The sequence below is a fragment of the Akanthomyces muscarius genome, chromosome 3, assembly GCF_028009165.1.
Source record: "Akanthomyces muscarius strain Ve6 chromosome 3, whole genome shotgun sequence".
Taxonomy (NCBI): Eukaryota; Fungi; Ascomycota; class Sordariomycetes; order Hypocreales; family Cordycipitaceae; genus Akanthomyces; species Akanthomyces muscarius.
This window is the reverse complement of record NC_079243.1, coordinates 342,017-361,384: the sequence shown is the minus strand read 5'-3', so window position 1 is coordinate 361,384 and position 19,368 is coordinate 342,017. Positions and strand designations below refer to the sequence as shown.

Sequence of the window (19,368 nt, the reverse complement as noted above, 5' to 3'; positions counted from 1 at the left end):
TTTCTCGTCTTCCTACACCTTCCGTCGTTCTTCTATGGCCTATATTGACGCGCCTACTTCCACGCACATCTCGCCTTGCGCGCTCCGGCTTCAGGCTGGGTATGCCAGAGGCAGCAGTGGACACAACGTCCGCGTAGGCATCAGCGTCTAACACGGAGAATTCATGAGTGCAATTCATGAGTGCAATGCCGGTCTACGCTCGGACTCAGAGCGGCAGACCATCTGCCGTCCAGCTCGAGGCACACTGGCTACCAACCAACAAATGCCTGGACCCGCTCATCGGGTCTTCATCTCTTGAGTCCTCGCTGACGTACCAGTAGAGCGCTGGGGCAGCAACGCAGCACAGAAGAAGCCGTCCCAATTGCCGTCGCTCGCTTATTCGGGACCTGCTTCACGTTTCGCGGTTGCCGACAGTAGTCAACACAGGACGCTGTTGCTGGTGACAGGGACGTAAGTCCCCGCCTCTATCCGGACACACCACCACGCAGCAAGACTAGCTTCTGTTCTCACGCCAGACGTCGCGTTTCCACCGCATTAGGACAAATGCAGGCACCCCGGACGAGGAGAGTCGGGCAGCACATCATGAAGGTTGCCCTTTTGTCCTCGATGCAGGGCGTTGGTTGGGATTGAGGAAGCCAGTGCTAGGTTGAAGCGAGTCACGGTGGATCCACACCGTGCTGGGCGGCCATCACCTTCTGACAGGCCTCTGGAAGGTTTGAGTGGCTGGGCGCCCCGCAGCCCGACTAGTCTACTAAGTGTGATGCATAAGTCTAATACCCTTGCATGTACCTACAAGGAGGAACGTGAGCTAGCAGGGCTTTTCGCCGTCTCTGCCACCAGAATCGAGGTACAAACCCCCTGTCTTCAGCAAGGATTCCAATCTCTTAGCGCAAGACAGATACCTAGCCGGGGTATAAAACTTTCGCAACGCACCCAGTAGAGCAAGAAATTTCCCACGCCTTGGTTGCTGCGTAAAGTTCATCACACCCCAGGTCAAAAACGTGTCTCCAGCGTGGACGAGCGCAACTGATTGGACTAGCAGGCCTCTTCACAGGCCCACATCGCTCAGGTCCGTAGTGGAGCGCAGGAAAAGCATTCGGCCATTCGGCCCATACCAGGACCACAAATGCAATTTCCACCTCGCCCACTTTCGTGCAGACGAAGGGACGAAAGGGTGTACTTCGTCAACGTCTCACTGGTTACCGAGTATCTGGTTCAACAAATAGCAGAGTAGAGAGACGTGATCAGGCTGCAGAGCGCCAGTTCTTTCGGCGCAGTGCCTGTGCAAGATTTTCGAGTGCGATATGCAGATAAACGAAAGCCCCCGGCAGCCCTGCTCTTGCATTGCAGACGCCGCCAGCCCGTAATATAAAGTACGGTGGCCGCATGACCGTTACACAGCCGCTGATTGATCGGGAAATCTACGATCTCTTCCCCGCGAGCCGTTCGCGCTGCTGTGGCTCTATCGGCGACAGATCTGATGGGGGTATCGTTTTTAGTGGTAACGCTGGGGCCCTGGGCTGTCGACCCATAAAGCTACTGCCTAGTAGCTTCCTTAGTCTGGCCAATAGCGGGGCTCTCTTGTCCAAGAGCTGATCCCCCCCGGCGACTGTTTGTTCGTTTAACCCCCGGCCAAAAGCGTTGGCCGCTGGGAGCGACGTCTCCGGGAAGCGTTTGCGCGGATGAAGTAAGTCTGGCGCGAGAAGCTATCCCCGAGACGCTTCACCAGCCTGCTCATAGAATTGCGTAAGAGGTGCCTTGTCTTCTCGGTAGCAGTGTATTTAGTCCGTGGAAATATCGTGAGCCCACCACGAGAAGCTTGACAAACTTGGATGGAGGCAAGCAACGGGGATTCGCCCGATTGGCAAGCCAGCGATCGAGTCGAAGATGACAGCACAGTGCGGCTTCAGCGTGCAAGCGTCTCCTAGAGTCCCCTTGATCGGAGGTGGAGTGGCTCCGCCTGAAAAAAAGATGCGGCCGCTCTTTAGTCTACGCGGGCTCGAAAATTCTGTCGTACTCGGCTTGAGGCGTGGGCGGCGCTTCCGCACCACCCAAAAAAAAGAAGAAAAAATAAGGGTGGGCTTGAGGTTGTTGAGCTGGCTGTGGGGAGCTCCAGGGCGCGGTGAGAGAAGTACGAGCAGCATATTACGGCCGGTAACTCGGGCGGATTGAGTAAGGCTCTTGGCTACAAACCACCGCTCGCCCACCAAACTGCACAAAAAGTCCCTCAGCTTGTAACCGGCATCTTCTGTGCCGTGTGCGGAGATGAAAGAAAGAGAAAAAAACTATTAATAGCACTCCGGAGTCGCGTTCTGAACCTGCCTATCAGTAGAGTCGGTGTATGACGCTTTGGGGGGGGGGGGGGAGGGTGGTGTGAGTGGCGCGCGTCTCGGTCTTCCGCGGCGTTCTCGATCAACAAACACGCCCCCCCCCCTCCAACCGCAGTAAGATATGCTCTAAGCCCACTCCATTCGAACTTTGTCGCCATCTTCAAGCGGGCCGCTAAAACTCGCGGTGCCGCGGCACTATGGGATTGGTGCTTTCAGGAGTTGCCGTTCGTGACAAGGTCACTCCGTGTCCACCGCTGAATAAAACTAAACCTAAGAGAAAATCTGACAAGTCATTTGCTTCGCCCGTCATTGCTGAGCTTGTCATTTGCTTAGCCTACCATAGAACACGGTATAGGCCGCCTGGGAAAACGTGCGATCTGACTTGGAGCTATTGTACTTTGTTTTGGTTATTCGATCAAGTGCCTGTCAGTCTCGATTTTGTCGTACCATACCTGATCTATGGCGTACTAAGCATCAAAACCGAGGCTTGATCACGGTAACAGTGGACGTCACGAGTTGGGCGGGACGTAAGAGCTACTAGTTTTACAGATACTACGCTGGCGGGTGAAGAGCCTCAACAGTGCTGTAGGAAAAGAAGTACCATGCCTGTCTCAGTCTATCTCTAGTACGAGGGTGGATGAAGGTCGACCAAAAACCGGCCTAGGTGAAGAGAAATAGGGTGGAAACGTTGTACAGTGCGAGCTTTAATAAAGCCTCCTTTCTAGGACGTGACACCGCGCAAAACACGTGCAGGGTTACCAGCAACAACAGTAAAAGGTAGCACATCCTGGATGAGCCGAGTTAGCACGGGTGTCTCATACACAGTTGAGAGTAAGGCGCGAAGCCGTAAAACACACCTTGGTGACAACTGAGCCTGCGCCGATGGTAGAGCCTCTCCCGACAACCTTGCCGGGCAATATAATGGCACCACCACCGATCCAGCAGTCCGATTTAATGACGATACCCTTGCTCAATTGGGTACCGTGGCAGCCCTGGCGGTGCTTCGGGTCCGTGGACAGCTCGATGGTGTACATGCTGACGTTGGGTCCAATAATGCAGTTGTCGCCGATTTGGATCTGGCCCGCGTCACTCAAAGTGCAGCCCTTTCCGATAGAAACATTGTTGCCAATGCAGATGTTGTAGCCGTAGTCGCAGTAGAAAGGAGACTCGACAGCGACATGATATCCGACACGTGCAACACTGTTGCGATTTGCGGCCTCTTTCTCGAGAGAGAACGACGACTTACGCGGCTGCAGAATGTCGAGGAACAGACGAGCACGCTCTTCGGTAGAGACTCCGTTGGTGGGAGGATATGCAAGCGTGTTGAAACGCCAGCAGGCCGTGGCCGCACGATCCCGCTCCAAGCTCAATTCCCGGTCATACTGATAGAAGTAGCCGCCTTGAAGCATTTCTTCCTTCTGGGTAGGATGTCTCTGATCACAGGGCATTGCCACAGCCATGCTACGAGGCTGCGCTTGGGCATGAGAGAGTGCCGTCTGTGCAGCCCTCTGTGCGCTTGATGCAGGCGATGTGCGGCCATCACGGTGTCGCTGGTAGTCGTTGATGCCGCAGTCACCAAAAGCGCACGGTAGAGAGCTGCGATCTTTGAAGTCGAGTGAATAGCCTCCAGCTTCGTTTCTAATCAGCTTGAGCATGCCTGCACCTCGCTGAGGAGAATATCCGGTACATTTGTAGTCAGCCTTGATACATGTGTTGCCTACCGATGGATTAGCGAGATTCCAGCGAATAAAGAAGTGGGTTGTCCTTCGTACATATTGGCTTGGCCTCGTCACACTTCTTCTTTCTTGCACGGCAAGTCAGGCAACCAGTTTTAGTCCGGCGGCTAAAGAGTCGCTTCCGCTTCCTCGGGTCAGGTGGTACAACAGTACCTGAGCCTTGTTCCGGGTCAGTCGACGCCCGGTCTTGAACAACAGCTCGAGAGTCATTCCGAGACGTAGCAGAGGCATGGTCAACTTGCTCAGCGGGTTGACTTTGGACAAGCCGCTCGGTGGAGCCGTGAGTTGGAACGGGGCGTAGAGGAGCCTGGTCTTGGAGCGCCGGTGCCTGCGCCGTCGACATATGAGCCTCGGACTGGTGGTGATTGCCATTGGAATGTTGGTGCGAGACAACAGTCGAAGCTTCGCCAGGCTGCCGGTCAACAGACTGGTCGGAAGGCATAACGCCATTGGGTTTGGCTTCAGACTGGTCAGCAAGGATGCCCGTGGTAGCTGGTCGACTTGACGGCGGAGCCGTGTCATGTTCGGGGTACGAACCAGCCTGACCGTACAGACGGTCCTGAGAAGGATTGCTAGCGCTCTGGTAGGGAGACTGCTGCGGTGACGGAGCATTGTACATCTGGCGCTGATTGTCATAGCCGCCATGACCGCTGGAGGGGTACGACTGGAGTGACTGGAGGGTGGAGCCGGGTGAAGTGGTGGCCTGCTGGCCGTTCATACCATGGCCTTGCCTACTAAAGCTTTCCGAAGCGCCCATTCCGTTGATGACAGTGGAGGCACTAGTTGGTGTAGGAAAGGTGTGCAAGCCCGGACGTGCGAGGGAGCTGTGGGAGGGCAGGGTCGTCTGGGGACCAGGGACCTGAGCCATGGCAGGCTGTTCTTGATGGTACATTGAAGGCAGGCTATGGCTGCTGGAGTTGGAGCGCATCTGCTGGCCTTGGTCCTGCTTGCGACGGTCGGAGGCGGCCATGCCCTGGTTTGTGCGGCTCTGGTTCGTGGGATGGTAGAGCAGAGAGCCAGCGTTCTGAGCCAAAAAAAGAGGATAAAGAAGTTCGCTAATCTTTTCCTTGTTGGCAAACTCGAGAGCTCGATCATAGGGAATCCTATCGTGTCTTAGTATCTACGATACCGTGTCTCAAATGTGGATCAAGCAACATACCAGATTCCCTTTAGATCCTTGGGACCTGATTTTATCACGTGACGGGTCTTTTCGCTCTTGAGAATGCCGTCACGGCGGCCACGGGTCATGCCAGCAACATTTAAGAGCTTTGTACCATTGATCATGTGGTTGTCTGGGTAAAGGTAAGCAAGGTATCCCGAGCGCACGACGCGGGTGCAGCGTCGCCTACAAAAGAAACGCACCTTCGCGACGGGCGACCCAGATGCCGCGGGCCTCGACCTGGAAGCAGAGGCTGCCTTCGTCCTCCCATAATGTAGTAGTTACGTGAGGTTTCATGCGGGGCGGGGGCTGCTGGCCGGTGTTGTCGAAGTGAGCATAAGATTGCTGCACGGAGTTTTGGCCAGGGACGCCGCCACCCGGCAGAGGCAAAACATTTTGCCGGGCGGCCATGCCGTTGAAGGATGAGGGGGGTGCGAAAGGAGGCGAGGTGAGGCCACTGGCGTAGCCATACTGGTAGGGCACGGGGTTGGAGTACTGGGCGTGGGACGGCAACATGGGAGGCAGCTGCTGGTGATAGTGGCCCATGGCGCCGGAGGTGGCCATCTGGGGAGCAGACGGCTGACCAGCCGAGAGGTCCTGGGTATAGTACAGGTCGGGCGGGTGATTCAAGGCGTCGTAGTGAACAATTGATATGGGCAGACTGGTGACGGCGTTGTGCGGCAGAGTGGGCGATGGCGTCTTGGGACCGTTGGACGCGGCGGCCGACGTGAGAAGGAGGATTGGAAACCGTCTGAGATTGTATACACTATCGGAGCAGCCAACTGCTGAAGAGGTGGAAGATAAATGTTGATTGAAGGCGTGTTGCTGGAGGCTGGGCGAGTCCGAGGAAGCACTATGGCATCCAACGGAAATTCAAGGCAGACAGAATGAGCAGCCGAAGGGCAAGGAACAGCGATGGAATTATAAGTTGTGAGGTTAGCGCGCGACTATGGCTGCGAGTGAAGGAAACGGCCCCTCCAAGACAGTGGCTGAGGCGGGCGACAGAACAGCGCCTGGTGGGTGAGATAAACCTAGAGACGGCGAGGCATGACCAAGTGCGTGAATGGAAGGGCTGATGCAAGGGCAAGCTCTCCAACCATAAAGAGGTGTGCTTGAAGCCAGGAATAGGAGATTTGATGCTTGTGAGTGCAAGAAAATTATAAGTGTGCAGGCGGAGATGGAAGTGAAGGATGCGAAGAAATCAGGTTGGGGAAGACTTCGGTCGTTAACGAAGCGGGCGGCAACGGTTCGACGAAGAAGTGGCGGCACGCGGAGCCAGCAGTCTCGGTCCAACGTCGGCGTCAGTATGAAAGTACCCAGGCAGTTAAGTAGTTTCGCATCAGACGTAACGTGGTCGGAGAGCGTATCCTTTCCGTGGCCGGTCGGTTGATTGGTTCATTGGGGTGGATGCTCCTCCGCACTGCCGACATCTTCAGCTCTCACTACTAGTTGAACGATTGAAATCCTTCATATGCAATTTCTTCCATTTCACGTTAGCCTCTCTGTCATTTTGCACACGATCGCTGCCCTTTGCGGTAAAGTTGGGCGTGTGCTCGGCCAGCCAACGGACAGCCATGCTGCAACGTCAGTCGCATACACTCGCCCTGGTGGCAGGATGCCACCGACGCTCAGTGGCAGGCCCACTATCTGGCCACGTGAAAACAGCACTAAGTTACAGGCCAGGCATGCCCGCCTCTGTTCCAGGCACCCCAGGTCGTCGTCCCAACGCTTGATTAGGCCAACTTGGAGAGCTGTTAGTCCCCCGATGGCCTGCAGCTCGGGCCTAGCACGATAGGTTTAGAGGTGATGTCTCCAACCTGGCGACATCCAGGCGTTCTTTTTATTACACGACAGGCTTTGCTGTCCGCTACCCAAGCTCACCACACCCACGCGCTGCGTCCAATGCCCGTTTAACGTGCCCAGGTAAGAACGGTAGCCAAGGAGAAAAAAAAAAGGGGGGGGGGGGGGGGGGGGGCTGCGCTACAACGCTCGGATTTCGGCTAGCCGGAAAAAGACTGCGCTGATCCGCTCAAAGTCAACGGTCAACCGACCGTTACACACATGAGCGGCGGGACCTTTGTGCTTCGACCCACAGTTGCTGCTGCTACTGTTCCATCTGCTGCGCGCGCAAGCATAGGCTTTTGTCCCCTTGTTCCTTTGTAACGAAGACGCCGGCGCGCGCCGCGATCCAGGGCATGCCCCGAGTCGTGTTTGGACACCAGAGTACAAATTAAGTGCACTCGGGTCCGAGCACGAGATCCTGGAGCTGGATTTGTGTTCAACCATATCGGAGTGACGTAGGTAATCCATCTATAGCTGTATGTCAATCTGCAAGCGCCACTGCAATCACGTTGGCAGAAGCTTGCGATCCGGTCGCGACGGATCCTGGCTTTCAATAGCCCATTCCCTAGCACCAAAGTACAACGCCACCGTCATACCAGTAACTCGTCTGGCGCAGAATGTGACGAACCCCAACAAATCCCGTTGCCCATTTCCCATACTCACCCCACATACACCCCCCCCCCTGCCGACCAGCAGAGCTGACGGTCGCTCGTCGACGCCGCTCTCATCTTCGCTCCACGCCTCCCCCCAAAAGGGCGCTGGCCGAGGTCTTTGCACTCCCACCCTCACTCCCACCCTCCTCCCACTCCCAAACCTCGTGTCCCCCGATTTCTTTTGATTTTATCGAGCCTTGCTGCCAAGTCAGATGTATCGACGGCCTAAAAACGCGCCAGATCCTCCTTTGTTGCACACGCCCCCTACCTCAGCGTGCGCAGAACCGGAGATGCAGTCGCCTTGCTAACTTGCCCTCTGCTGCTCTGCCCCCCCCCTATCTGCCTCCCCATCTTGGTGTCATTGCCACGCGCATATGGAAACGGCCGACTCCAGAGCCCGGCATAGGTCCGTCTTAGGCTAAAAGACGAGGAAAAAAAGAAGAGGTCCTTCAGCAGAGTACAACACACGCCTGCTACCAACACACAGGCACACCATTCCACCTCGCCAGCTTCTATTAACACCCTCCCCCTCTCGTCCTCCTCTAACTTGCCCGTCTTGCATAACAAATATTAACAAGCCTCCCCCAACATCGTCGCCCATAACCTTTTCCTACGTCCAACGTTTTTTCCACCCACGTACATTCTTACTACCAACAACGACTTTCGTCTTGGCCCACCTCAACGTACATGTACTTGACCAGGGCAAACGCCGCCATCTACACACAACAAGAGTAAAACACAGAAACTGCACATCACCAACCGGCCATGGCAGCTACCTCTGTTCTCACTCCAAGCTCCCACTATCAACCACCGTCCTTTGCCGCCTCTACCTACCCGCCGCAATCGTCCGGCCCTTCGCCTACGCCCGCCATGATCTCCTCATCCGAGCCCCGCCGCCAACCCGATGACAACACCAATGACGCGCCTGCCCGCCAGTCGCTACTCTCCATCTCCGAGATCATCTCTGGTGCTCGTCCCAGCCAGTATGCTCCTCACCACAGCAGCATGCCGCCTCAGCCCAGCTCTGGCGGTCTGCCGTCGCCGTTTGCTCCTCCCTCTCGCCAGTACCCCGACTCGGACAAGCACTCGCACTCGCCTCAGCCTCTGCACCCGGCCTCGTTCCCCTCGAGGCAGGACACCATTCCCGCCTTTGCCGACTCGCCCAGACCTCCGTTCAGCGGCCGCCCTGGCCTGCCTCCTGTGACGGATCGCAGACCTACACCTCCTGGCAAGCATGATGGCCCTTCCCACGGCCCTGTCCACCACGATCACCGCTCCGTCTCGGGTGGCTACCCCCAGCCTCACGCTCCCACCTCGCACCCTTACCAACCATCCCATATGCCTTTCGGCCAGATGCCGCTTCCCGTTTACCCCATCTCTCCCCGTCACGAGCACTACGATGCTCCCCGTCCCCAAACCCACGGCGAGCCTGGGCCGTATGCCGGTCGCAGATACGAACAGGCCCCCAGACACTGCGAGAATTGGGCGTACCAGGAGTCTTTCAGCAGAGTACGTTGGCACAGCCCTATTGCCCATATACAAGTTGCTAACAATTCCACACAGATTGGCACCCACTCCCGCATAATTTTCAACTTTGCCGCGGCCTATGGCCGCGCCGCGCTGGAGCAGCAAGGAGGCCCGCCCACCATTGAGCGTCTGCCTAGCGAACGCGAGGTCAACGAGATGCTCGCCAATGTCGACTACATCAAGCGCTCTCTCGAGCAGGTCCGTGATACTGTTCAACACACAGAACGCGCCCGCGAGGGAGACAAGGCCAAGGGCGCCTACGAGGAAAGCCACGACGTCAACATGTACAATGACGGCATGAAACCTCACTATCCCGTCAACGAAGTCAAAAAGCGCCGCGGTGTAAGTTTGTCCAACCCGACACGTGTTAATTTACGTAACTGACTTGCCATAAAGCGTGCTGCTCCTCCTGGTCGCTGCCACAGCTGCAACAGAATTGACACGCCCGAATGGCGACATGGCCCCGACGGCCGCCGCACTCTGTGCAACGCCTGCGGTCTGCACTACGCCAAGCTCGAGCGCAAGCACCAACTCGAAGCCCGATCGCTGCGGCCCAAGACAGAAGAGCGCAACTGAGAGACATGGCCTTCTAGACCTCCATCTACCTAGATGACGCGACCAAAAAAAACCTGCATCGGTGGAACCCATCCCCATGCATCTGCCCGAGGCACTTTCGCGGCTCGCGCCAGGTCCCTCTGCCTCACGACGCGGATGCAACAAACCTAAATGCAAGCCAATTAAGCAACCTCTGGTGGTGTCGGCTGGCACAACGTTACGACATTGATCGAAACGAGGCTTGCCGACATCCACCAAAATTCGCCGCGACGCAGAAACGCTATAAGTTTTGAAACACCCGCTGTAAATTCGGCTCTGGAAGAGCTCCGCGCGATAAAAAGGCCACTACAGCGCCCGAAGCCATCTTCGCCAAATAGCTCTCCGATACACTTTTACCTCCCTGATATTGATACCTCGTACACCTCAACGCAATGCTGCTCGATATGTCATCTTTGCCTCCTTTTGAACGATGAGACTCATGATAAAACCTCCTCTCTCTATTACAAGTTCATGCGGCATTGCGGGCTATCGATTTACTATTCGAAGATCTAAATGGGAATGTGACCGGCAGAGCCTTGTATATGCTCGCAGCCGATGGCGTGCGGTTTGCCAGTTCTCAATTTCAATCAATGGAAGAAAGTATAGGAACCAAGAATACGTATACTCATCAGCATTGCGCTCTTCACAGCGCTACCCCGAATTATAACATATACGGCGGGCAGCAACAAGCCGAAAGATGAGCGGGAGGTTGAGCCCCTAGTCGAAGTCAGTAGCACAGTGTTGGGGTCAAAGCTTGTCACGCGTAATGTCAACTCCCACCCCGCCACACCCTTCTCTATGTTTCCGAACTTATTGCTGAGGTACTCCATAGTTACCTCGATGCCAATTTCTTCGCTCTCCGCAAAATTATTCTTCGTGGCGAACTTTAAGAATACAAGGCGCGCAAGGCGCGTGGTGTGGGCGCGGTGATGTCAAGCACCAACTACAGAGATAGTGGGGTGTGGCACAAGTAAACCTCCAAGGCGGGCGGCACCTCTGGCTAAATTATTGTTTGGAAATGGGTATGTTGCTTCGCCTCACTACTGGCTCAAACAGCTTGCCCCCTGCAGCCCCTTTTTCAGATCACGCCTCGGCGGCTAGTGATCCTAGCCAATCATTCCGTCTGCGAGCGACCTTTGATAGTAAGATACTGAAGACCCCATTGAATGCAATTTTGGCGGCCCTCAGTCCGCAGGCGTCAAAGCAACGAGACTTAGAAGAATACACCTCGCTCTATTGTATTTTGATTGTCTGCAGTAACTGTCTCTGCAGCTACTTTGCTGCTATTATTATGCCACTCGCCGCGCTTCCTAATGAGCTGCTCTGCATCATCGCCGATTCCTTACGAACTGAAGATCTTTGCTCCACCATAGAAGCGTGCGAGTCTTTCCGGGCCGCTCTCCTCGCCAAACATTGGCGTCGTGCAGCAGCTTGGGCAGCTTCGAGGCGGTTTCTACTGGAACCGGCTCAAAGGACTAGGAAGAGAAAGGCTGAGATACGACACAGTCTCTATATCTTGATACACTGCAGTTCATATCTCGGTTCTAGAGAGGCTATTGAATGTGCCGTCCTCTTTCATCTCCTAGCCGAGGCAACCGGATACCAAGATCTTGCGGAAGACATCAAGAAAAATTCACCTCTCTCCGACTTTCAGTTGACTCCCCCTACTACTATTTCTACCGAATACAAAGCTCCATTGCAGCCTTCGTGTGAGGCAGTGGTAGTGGGCTACCTCTATGCTGCGGCAAAGTTTGGCGCGCAGACTGTCGTCCGGTATCTTCAGCAAGTTCAGACAGACCCCTTCTGCGATAAGGAGCACTCGATCGCCCTGGCAAATGCTCTGTCCATTGCTGTCACGCACAATGACATTTTTGCGGCAAAGCAGCTCATTGAGCATGGTGCAAGTAGTGGTGGTTCAGTGCGCTGTGTGGAGCTACAGGTGGGCGAGAGAAAATATCGTCCACCGCGCGGCTTCATTAACCAACTGTGTATTGCGCTTTTACATGAGCATGAAGAAATGGTTCGATTTATCTGCGAAGACATGTGTCAAGACGGCTGCCTTTTCGAATTATGGGGAGGTCTGGAAGTTGCAAGAAAATATAAGTTGGATAAACTTGAGAAGTTTCTAGGGGAAGTGTACAGCTGGCACCTCGTAAACAGTCCAGGGGTAATATACAATTTGGAGCGAGAAGGACTCACAGTAGACATACCAAGACCTTGGTAGAACAAAAAGCAGATGGGCCAAGGCTGCTTTTCTGTTGTTGTCTGCATCTGTATAATTGAGAGAATTGGACTGACCATGGTCGAATGTGGCAAGTGGGGAGATATACAATAAATATATCATCCAAATAAATAATTATCTGTCAGTAGCATTATTAGGTGAATTGTTGGAAAAAGGTCGATGCTGTCCCGAAGACACCACGAACAGAGTAGCTTGTACCGCGGTCAGCTGTTAATGCCAGCGATTATTTCCCAGCGGAGTGGCCTGCGGTTGGTTTGAGTTCCAAACGCCGGCACAAAATTTTCTTAGCCGAGATAGGTTACACATCTAGCGGCGGAAGCTCTGCGCCGAGAAGTGCAGGAAGAGAGATGTCTAGCTGCGGAGAAGATGAGTCACGGCTTTGGTACCTGTACAGGTTAAAATTATGGTCCAAGACATTCTTTTGGACAGACGCGCCAGTGCGACCGTCAACCCTCGTGTGGACGCCCACTCGAATTGAGTAGGAGGGCTCAGTTTTATTTCTGGCTTGTACTGTACCTACCAGAACGATTACAAGCTAGCAGAGTTGTATGCCGTCTCGAGCCCGTACATTGAGGTACAACACCCCTGTCCTCGGCCAGGATTCAATCATCCGGTAGCAAAAGTCTCTCGCACAGGAACAAAACTTGCGCCTCGCCGGGATGTTCTTTTTTTGTGCGAATGGTGTGCAGTTTCTGGAGTGTCTTCTCCGTCCTGTAACCAGAAGTACACGGCTGCGCCCTGAAAGTACACATCTCCGCCCTGGAACGTCAGAGGCCACAGCCAAGTGCGTGAGCCCTCCGCTTCCCAAGCAATTGGAGGTAGCAATGGAGTACAGTATCCTAGACGGTACACCTGGCTACGTCTCGGGCTTCCAGTCGCGATACTTGCCAGTGATTACTCACTCACCTGCGGCTAAGAGACCATGAAAACCACCTTCCCGACTCTCTCGCTTCTTGTACGTGGCAACACCATCACATTGGATCCATCGTGAACGGAAAGTATACGCGTCTCGCTACAGATTGCGAACCGACCTTTCTTAGATCCATACTCCACTGTGTCAGCCTCGACGTTGTTTTGCAGACTGCAAGGTAAGCAGAACGCTAATTATGCTCTGTACACTGCTCTCTTTTCCTGCTGTGTCTTTTGACGTAGTAACGTTAATCCACAAAATACTTCGCGTGCGATCACGCCGCTATTGGATCTGCCTCGTGGTCCCCAGTCATACAGCCGTCTGCCGAGCCAAGCTCGCCGCAGCAACTCCAAAAAAATCCATCTGGCTAATCCTTACGATTGCGCAAGTCCCTGGCTGACGGCACTCTGAGCAGCTACAGAATTCCAAGCAATATAGCGCATGACAGTGTATTCTGGTTCAATCCGATTTCGAAAGCCCCCTAACGCCAACGCTGGTGCTAGCATCAAGGCAAATGGTGTCGGAGCCAGGAGTGCCATCGCCCGGCCGGGGTCACTCAACACGGAAGAAAGCGACCTGGCCTTGGAACAGCTACAGAAGATAGCGCCGATCAAGCGAATTTTGGCCACAGAGGATAATGCCATCAACCAGACTGTACTGAAGAAGAATCTACACATGCTCGGATTCAAGCACATCGCGATGATCTCCAATGAGGAGGAAGCTCTCTCAGAGCTGTCGAACTCGTCCCCAACGTATGATATGATATTGATGGACGTCAGCATGACTATAATGAACGGCCACAAGGCGACGTTTCGCATCAGAAACCGCGGCTTACACATTCCCATCATTTCCATGACTGCCTATACTCTCAAAGGCGATATGGAAAAGTGTCTGGAGCAGGGGATGAACGACTATATCGCTAAGCCAGTGAACAGAATGGTACTCTTGTGGGTGCTACCCAGGTGGCACGTGCCGTCGGGGAAACTCAATCCGGTAGTTACGGTGCCTCAGAATGAAATCGTCAGCGATGGGAACGTGAGGAGTGCAGTCACCGATCAGGTGGATGCCGGACGATTTGTCGCTCGCATCATCGCAGATCCCAGGACACTGAACAAGCAGGTCTTCGCTTACGGAGAACGATGCCTTCGACCTCGTGGAGAAATACACCGGCGAGACCATCCCCAGGAACCACGTCTCTAAAGGGCAAGCCGGCGAGATTATCAAGAAGGCTACCGAGGCCATTGCCGCCAACCCAGCCGACCAAGCCCAGATGGTAACCACGGCTGTGACGGAGTATAAAGTCAGCTATGGGATCCGTGGAGATAACGTGCCAGAACGTGCGGCATACTTGGGGTATCTTAATGTGAGGGAACTATATCCGGATTTGAAGACGAATTCGTTTGAGGAGTTTGTGAAGGCGTTGGTAGAGGGCAGTAGGAAGGCAACGGTGTATGCTGGGAGAAATTTGGAGCGGTTGGGAACTAAGTAATGTCGAACGCTAGTGCCGCAATGTATAGACTTGCGAATAGGACAACGTCTTTCCCGCGAAGTAGAATTAGAACCATTATTGAGCGGGTTTAGCAGTTCGAGGGAATCGCTGATCCACATTCAGTAGGGTAGTGGCAGCCATATGCCTGGGATTCAAGCGCATGTCTACGTTTGAACGCTATACCCAAACATACATCCTGACTCATGCTACTATGGGACAGTCATCCTGTGCACACCTAAGAAACCTGCATTAAGAGTCTTGCTTCCTGGCCTGTGTCACCTCCAGCCCTCGAATCTTCTGCATTGTAGTGCCTGGCATTGTTTACGGATATGCTCCAGCACTGACTGCCATGCAGGACTAGAGCATTTTCTCGTGTCTGCCGCGGGGTCTGGTCCATGCTCCCCGTTGATCCATTCCAGATCGACGCGGTTCAAGTCGTTCTGCACCTCATGTAGTCATTGGCGACTTGTGTCCCAGGAGGAAAAGGCGCTGTCAAGAGCCAGTACTTTGCTGTAGTGTACCATCGCCTCGATGCGACCGCTCAGATCCAGGTCCATCGGTATCGGATTATGGTTGAAGTGGGGTGGCCAATACACAGGGCGCGCGCACCCGTACTGATACAACGCGCTCCCCCCCCGGCGGCCAATACAGGGGCGCCCGGGCGCGCATTTAAGATTGCGCGCCCTGCTGACTAACTTTCGCGCGCCCCCTTTCAGCACACTGCATATCGGCCGCTATACAACTCCAAAGCTCCGCCATGGCCCAATCAGCATTCCCTGACGACGTACTGCCCTCGGAAGGCGTATACAATTCACGTGAATTGCTTCTTGCCGCTATTAATTCCTGGGCAAAGCCTAGAGGATATGCATTCACTACGGGAAAATCGTCTAAAACCCCAAATGGTCGGGTCAAGGTTGTATTTGCATGTGATCGAAATAAGCATCCGCCAAACACATCAATCGAACGCAAACGCCGTACGTGTAGCCGTGGAACAGGATGCAAGTTCTCCGTGCTTGCAAAGCAATCCCTAGATGGGACTTCCTGGGTCCTAAGCCATCGTCCTGGAGAGCAGTACACACTACACAACCACCCTCCGAGTGAGGATCCCTCTGCACACCCAGCACATCGCCAGCTGAGTGAGAGTGACACGAGAGTTATATCCGGCATGATGACCTCTGGGACTGCTCCGCGGGAAATCCGCACATATCTCCACAATAATTCCAATACTCTCGCCACTCAGCAAGATGTCTATAATCGGATTGCGGCAACGAGAAGAGATCTGCGCGAGGGCCAAAGCAGCATTCAAGCGCTGGTTGACCAATTACATGAGGAGGGCTTCTGGTGTCAGGTTCAACTAGATTCTGATAATCGACTTACAGCCATCTTTTTCGCCCATCCAGACTCAATATCCTACCTCCAATGCAACCCTGATGTTTTGTTGCTAGACTGCACCTATAAGATAAGACAAACAAGCATAAGATGCCCCTCCTTGACATGGTTGGCGTTGATGCTTGTGAGCGATCTTTCTGTATCGCCTTTGCCTTCCTCTCTGGAGAAACGGAAGAGGACTACTCTTGGGCTCTACATCACCTCAGATCCCTGTATAAGCGAGATTTGCCTTCTGTGGTCCTGACGGACCGATGCCTAGCCGCGATGAATGCCGTCGCCACCTCGTTTCCTTTTTCCAAGGGTTTGCTCTGCATTTGGCATATCAATAAGGCAGTACTGCAGCATTGCCGACAGTATTTTCTAGCTGATGGGCCTCACGCAGATAAGAACTGGGATGACTTCTATGCCTCCTGGCACTCAATTGTAGCCTCACCAGATGAGTCGGCATTTCAAGAGAACATTGCTAGTTTTGAGAATAAATATGCCGAGAAATATGCAGATGCAGTCGGATATATCAGAACGACATGGCTAGACCCATTCAAGGAGAGGATTGTCAAAGCGTGGGTCGATAAACATTTGCACTTTGGCAATGTGGCTACCTCAAGGCAGGTGGCTGATGGCATGGAAGAAGTCGGAGAGACTAATTCAGCTGTTAGGGCCGAGGGGATCCATTCGCTAATCAAGGCGCATATCAAAAAATCCACCTTGGATCTGTTCGACGTTTGGCAAGCTATGAGACCTGCTATCACTAACCAGCTAAAGGAGCTGAAGTATATGCGCGCTTCTCAGCAGGTATCGGTTCCTCTGGATGTCTCTGGGGTATTGTTCGAGGCAATACGGGGCTGGGTATCGCACAAGGCTCTGCGTAAAGTCCTAGAACAGAGACAATTGCTCTCAAAGCCTCTCAAAGCTGCCTGTACCCGTACCTTCACATCTACCTATGGACTTCCATGTGTGCACACGCTGAAGAGGCTTGAAGATGAAGGGCGAGCCCTTCTACTTGAGCAGTTTCACCCACACTGGCACTTAAAGCGAGATATATCCCAACCACAGCCATTGCTTGAACCCAGAGCAGTCCCAGGCCAACTAAGCCAGAGGGGTGGACAGCAGCTTACAAGCACAAGGCGAGAGCCTAGCGCATTTGAAGTTATTGAAGCAGCAATGCGGCCAAGAGCACAGCCTACATGCAGCAAATGCCATACTCTGGGTCATACAATGACTTCTAGATTATGCCCTCTGCGATATGCAGAGCTTTTTCAGGTACCAGGGTCTGCCACAGAAAGTGCGAGAGGGCCAGCCAATATAACGGCAGCAACAACGGCATCAGCAGCTGTAGAAGCAATGTCGGTACAGGCAAGCACAGATCAGGTAGAAGGAAGCCCGATCGCAGCAGAATCGGCACTAGAGGGCCATATAGAAGCAACACAGGCGTTACACGACCGGGAACTGTCAGCCTGCACGGCCGAAAGCCAAACATCAACGTCCCAGGAAGAAGTTGCAGACTGCATAGTAGTCAGCCAGGTAGTAGCAGGGCCAATGGTTGCAGTCCAGGCAGAGGCGGTAGAGACATCAACAGCACCGAAGCTTAGGTACAGCGACCCACGGGCCATCTACCAAAGATATGTCGAAGCAAGAGAGACTTGGTTTAATATGCAACCGCGTGGTAGTATTAAGACCAACCAGCAGTATCGGAGGGCAATGCATTTACCCCAAAGGTACAATAAAGCGGCGCTAGCCTGGTGCCTCGATTGGAAGCAGATGGGCAAGCAATGCAGAATGCAAACAGGAAGTCGAGATTGGACTAAAGAGGAGATGATGGCATATCTAGATTGGGATAAGGCAGAAGAAGATCGAGTGGAGGCAGTTGTTGCGGCTGAGATGAAAAACAACCCGTTTTCTAACAGGAGAGGAATGAACGAGATCTGGGAGGCTGCAGCAGCAGATTGTGCTGCACAAGAGGCCCTATATTCAGGCAACTAGAGCACTAGAAATGTAGCACAAAATCCAGTATAACTGCAGTATGACTAGGAATACAAGGGGGCGCGCGAAAGTTAGTCAGCAGGGCGCGCAATCTTAGATGCGCGCCCGGGCGCCCCTGTATTGGCCGCCGACGGCTCTTTAGGATCTCAAAGTGAGGTCTTCGTTGCTCTGTAGATAGTTTATCAATTCATTGTTTGCTTGGGCGAAAGCCCTGTCTGTGTGCGGCATGGCGGATTCGCCTGAAGGACCGGTCGTGGTGGGAGCTGCGAGCCCCACCGCGTCACCAAGACGGACGACGCGTCAAGTGAAGCCCAGTGGAAGAGTCCAAGATACGCTCCGAACTCTGGAAAATGGTACGGCAAAACCGGCAGCGAAGCCGGCAGCCCGGGCGGCGCGTGGATCATCCGTGGAAACAGAGATTGATGCGGCAGGAGATGGCAGGAAGGCGTTGCGAAGCGGGGGCGAGACAGGGAAGGCGATGCTACACAAGGTGTTGGAGGTGTTGGGACAATTGAGCGGAGAAATCGGCCAAGTCAAAGAAAAGATATACGTCCAGAGCGAAACGATTGAAAGACAAGAATTGTTGATCCAACAACTGGTCACCCAAGTCAAGGATTTGCAAGACGAGCAGCGAAGCACCCAGGACGAGTTGAAACAAGCTAGACAGGAGCTGGAAACCATCAAGACAGCCACCTCGTCGTGGCAAAGCAGTCCGCAGACGTCATATGCTGAAATAGCACGAATGGAACCCCCGAATAGGCCTTCGAGCCCTCCCCCACGCGCACCGACGCGCACGACTCCCTCAGAAATGTATCACTGCACGGTCGACACCTCACGTGTGGAAGAGGAACACCAGCATATGGCAGGTGTGGGTAGCATCCGGCAGGCGATTGAAGCAGAACTTAGGAACAAGACTGGGCACGAAAAATGGAAATGTGCAGCGGTGGTCAAAGATGCCAGAGACCCACACAGGATCAAGGTTATCTGTCGTGATGAAAATGAGCTGCAACTCGTGAGAGAGGCAGCCGAGAAGACTGTCCCCGCGGGAACGCGAGTAATGAGAGACCAGCTCTATCCTGTCAAGGTGGATTTCGCCAATCGCATGGCCGTGCTAGACTCGGAAGGAAATGTGCTTCCTGGTGCCCTCGAGGCGCTCGGGGCAGAAAACAATGTATCGATCGCGAAGATAACATGGCTCAGCAACAAGGACTCTGGAAAAGCATACGGGTCCATGGCAGTGTATGTTACCAAAGGGAGTGATGCGAAGCGGTTGCTTGACAATCAGTTCTTCGACCTTGCTGGGGAGTCCGCCTGCACAAACGCTTTCAAACCGAGAGAGGGGCCGGTGCAATGCTACAAATGCCAGGAGCTCGGCCACAAGGCGTTTTCGTGCAAGAAGGTCCAGATGTGTGGGAAGTGTGCAGGAGCGGGGCATCACCACAGGGAGTGCCAGTCACTGGAGCCGAAATGCATCCTGTGCGGCGGCCCGCATGAATCGTTTAGCCGAAACTGCCGTG

At 54.0% G+C, this 19,368-nt stretch overlaps 3 protein-coding genes across 3 annotated transcripts; 2 read left to right on the top strand and 1 right to left on the bottom strand.

Annotated features, from left to right (window-relative positions):
- Positions 1-3,051: 3,051 nt before the first annotated feature.
- LMH87_001452 (uncharacterized protein) lies at positions 3,052-5,789 on the bottom strand (the record flags this gene model as incomplete). The annotated part of the gene is made up of 6 exons (XM_056192727.1): positions 3,052-3,117; positions 3,188-4,047; positions 4,103-4,525; positions 4,604-5,169; positions 5,226-5,358; positions 5,429-5,789. The coding sequence occupies 6 exons, from the start codon at positions 5,787-5,789 to the stop codon at positions 3,052-3,054; spliced, it is 2,409 nt and encodes an 802-aa protein (XP_056049834.1).
- A 2,696-nt stretch (positions 5,790-8,485) lies between these two features.
- On the top strand, positions 8,486-9,823 carry LMH87_001451 (uncharacterized protein; the record flags this gene model as incomplete). Its single annotated transcript, XM_056192726.1, has 3 exons — positions 8,486-9,229; positions 9,284-9,589; positions 9,644-9,823. The coding sequence occupies 3 exons, from the start codon at positions 8,486-8,488 to the stop codon at positions 9,821-9,823; spliced, it is 1,230 nt and encodes a 409-aa protein (XP_056049833.1).
- Positions 9,824-13,434: 3,611 nt separating this feature from the next.
- On the top strand, positions 13,435-14,482 carry LMH87_001450 (uncharacterized protein; the record flags this gene model as incomplete). Its single annotated transcript, XM_056192725.1, has 2 exons — positions 13,435-13,940; positions 14,113-14,482. The coding sequence occupies 2 exons, from the start codon at positions 13,435-13,437 to the stop codon at positions 14,480-14,482; spliced, it is 876 nt and encodes a 291-aa protein (XP_056049832.1).
- Between the last annotated feature and the right edge of the window lie 4,886 nt (positions 14,483-19,368).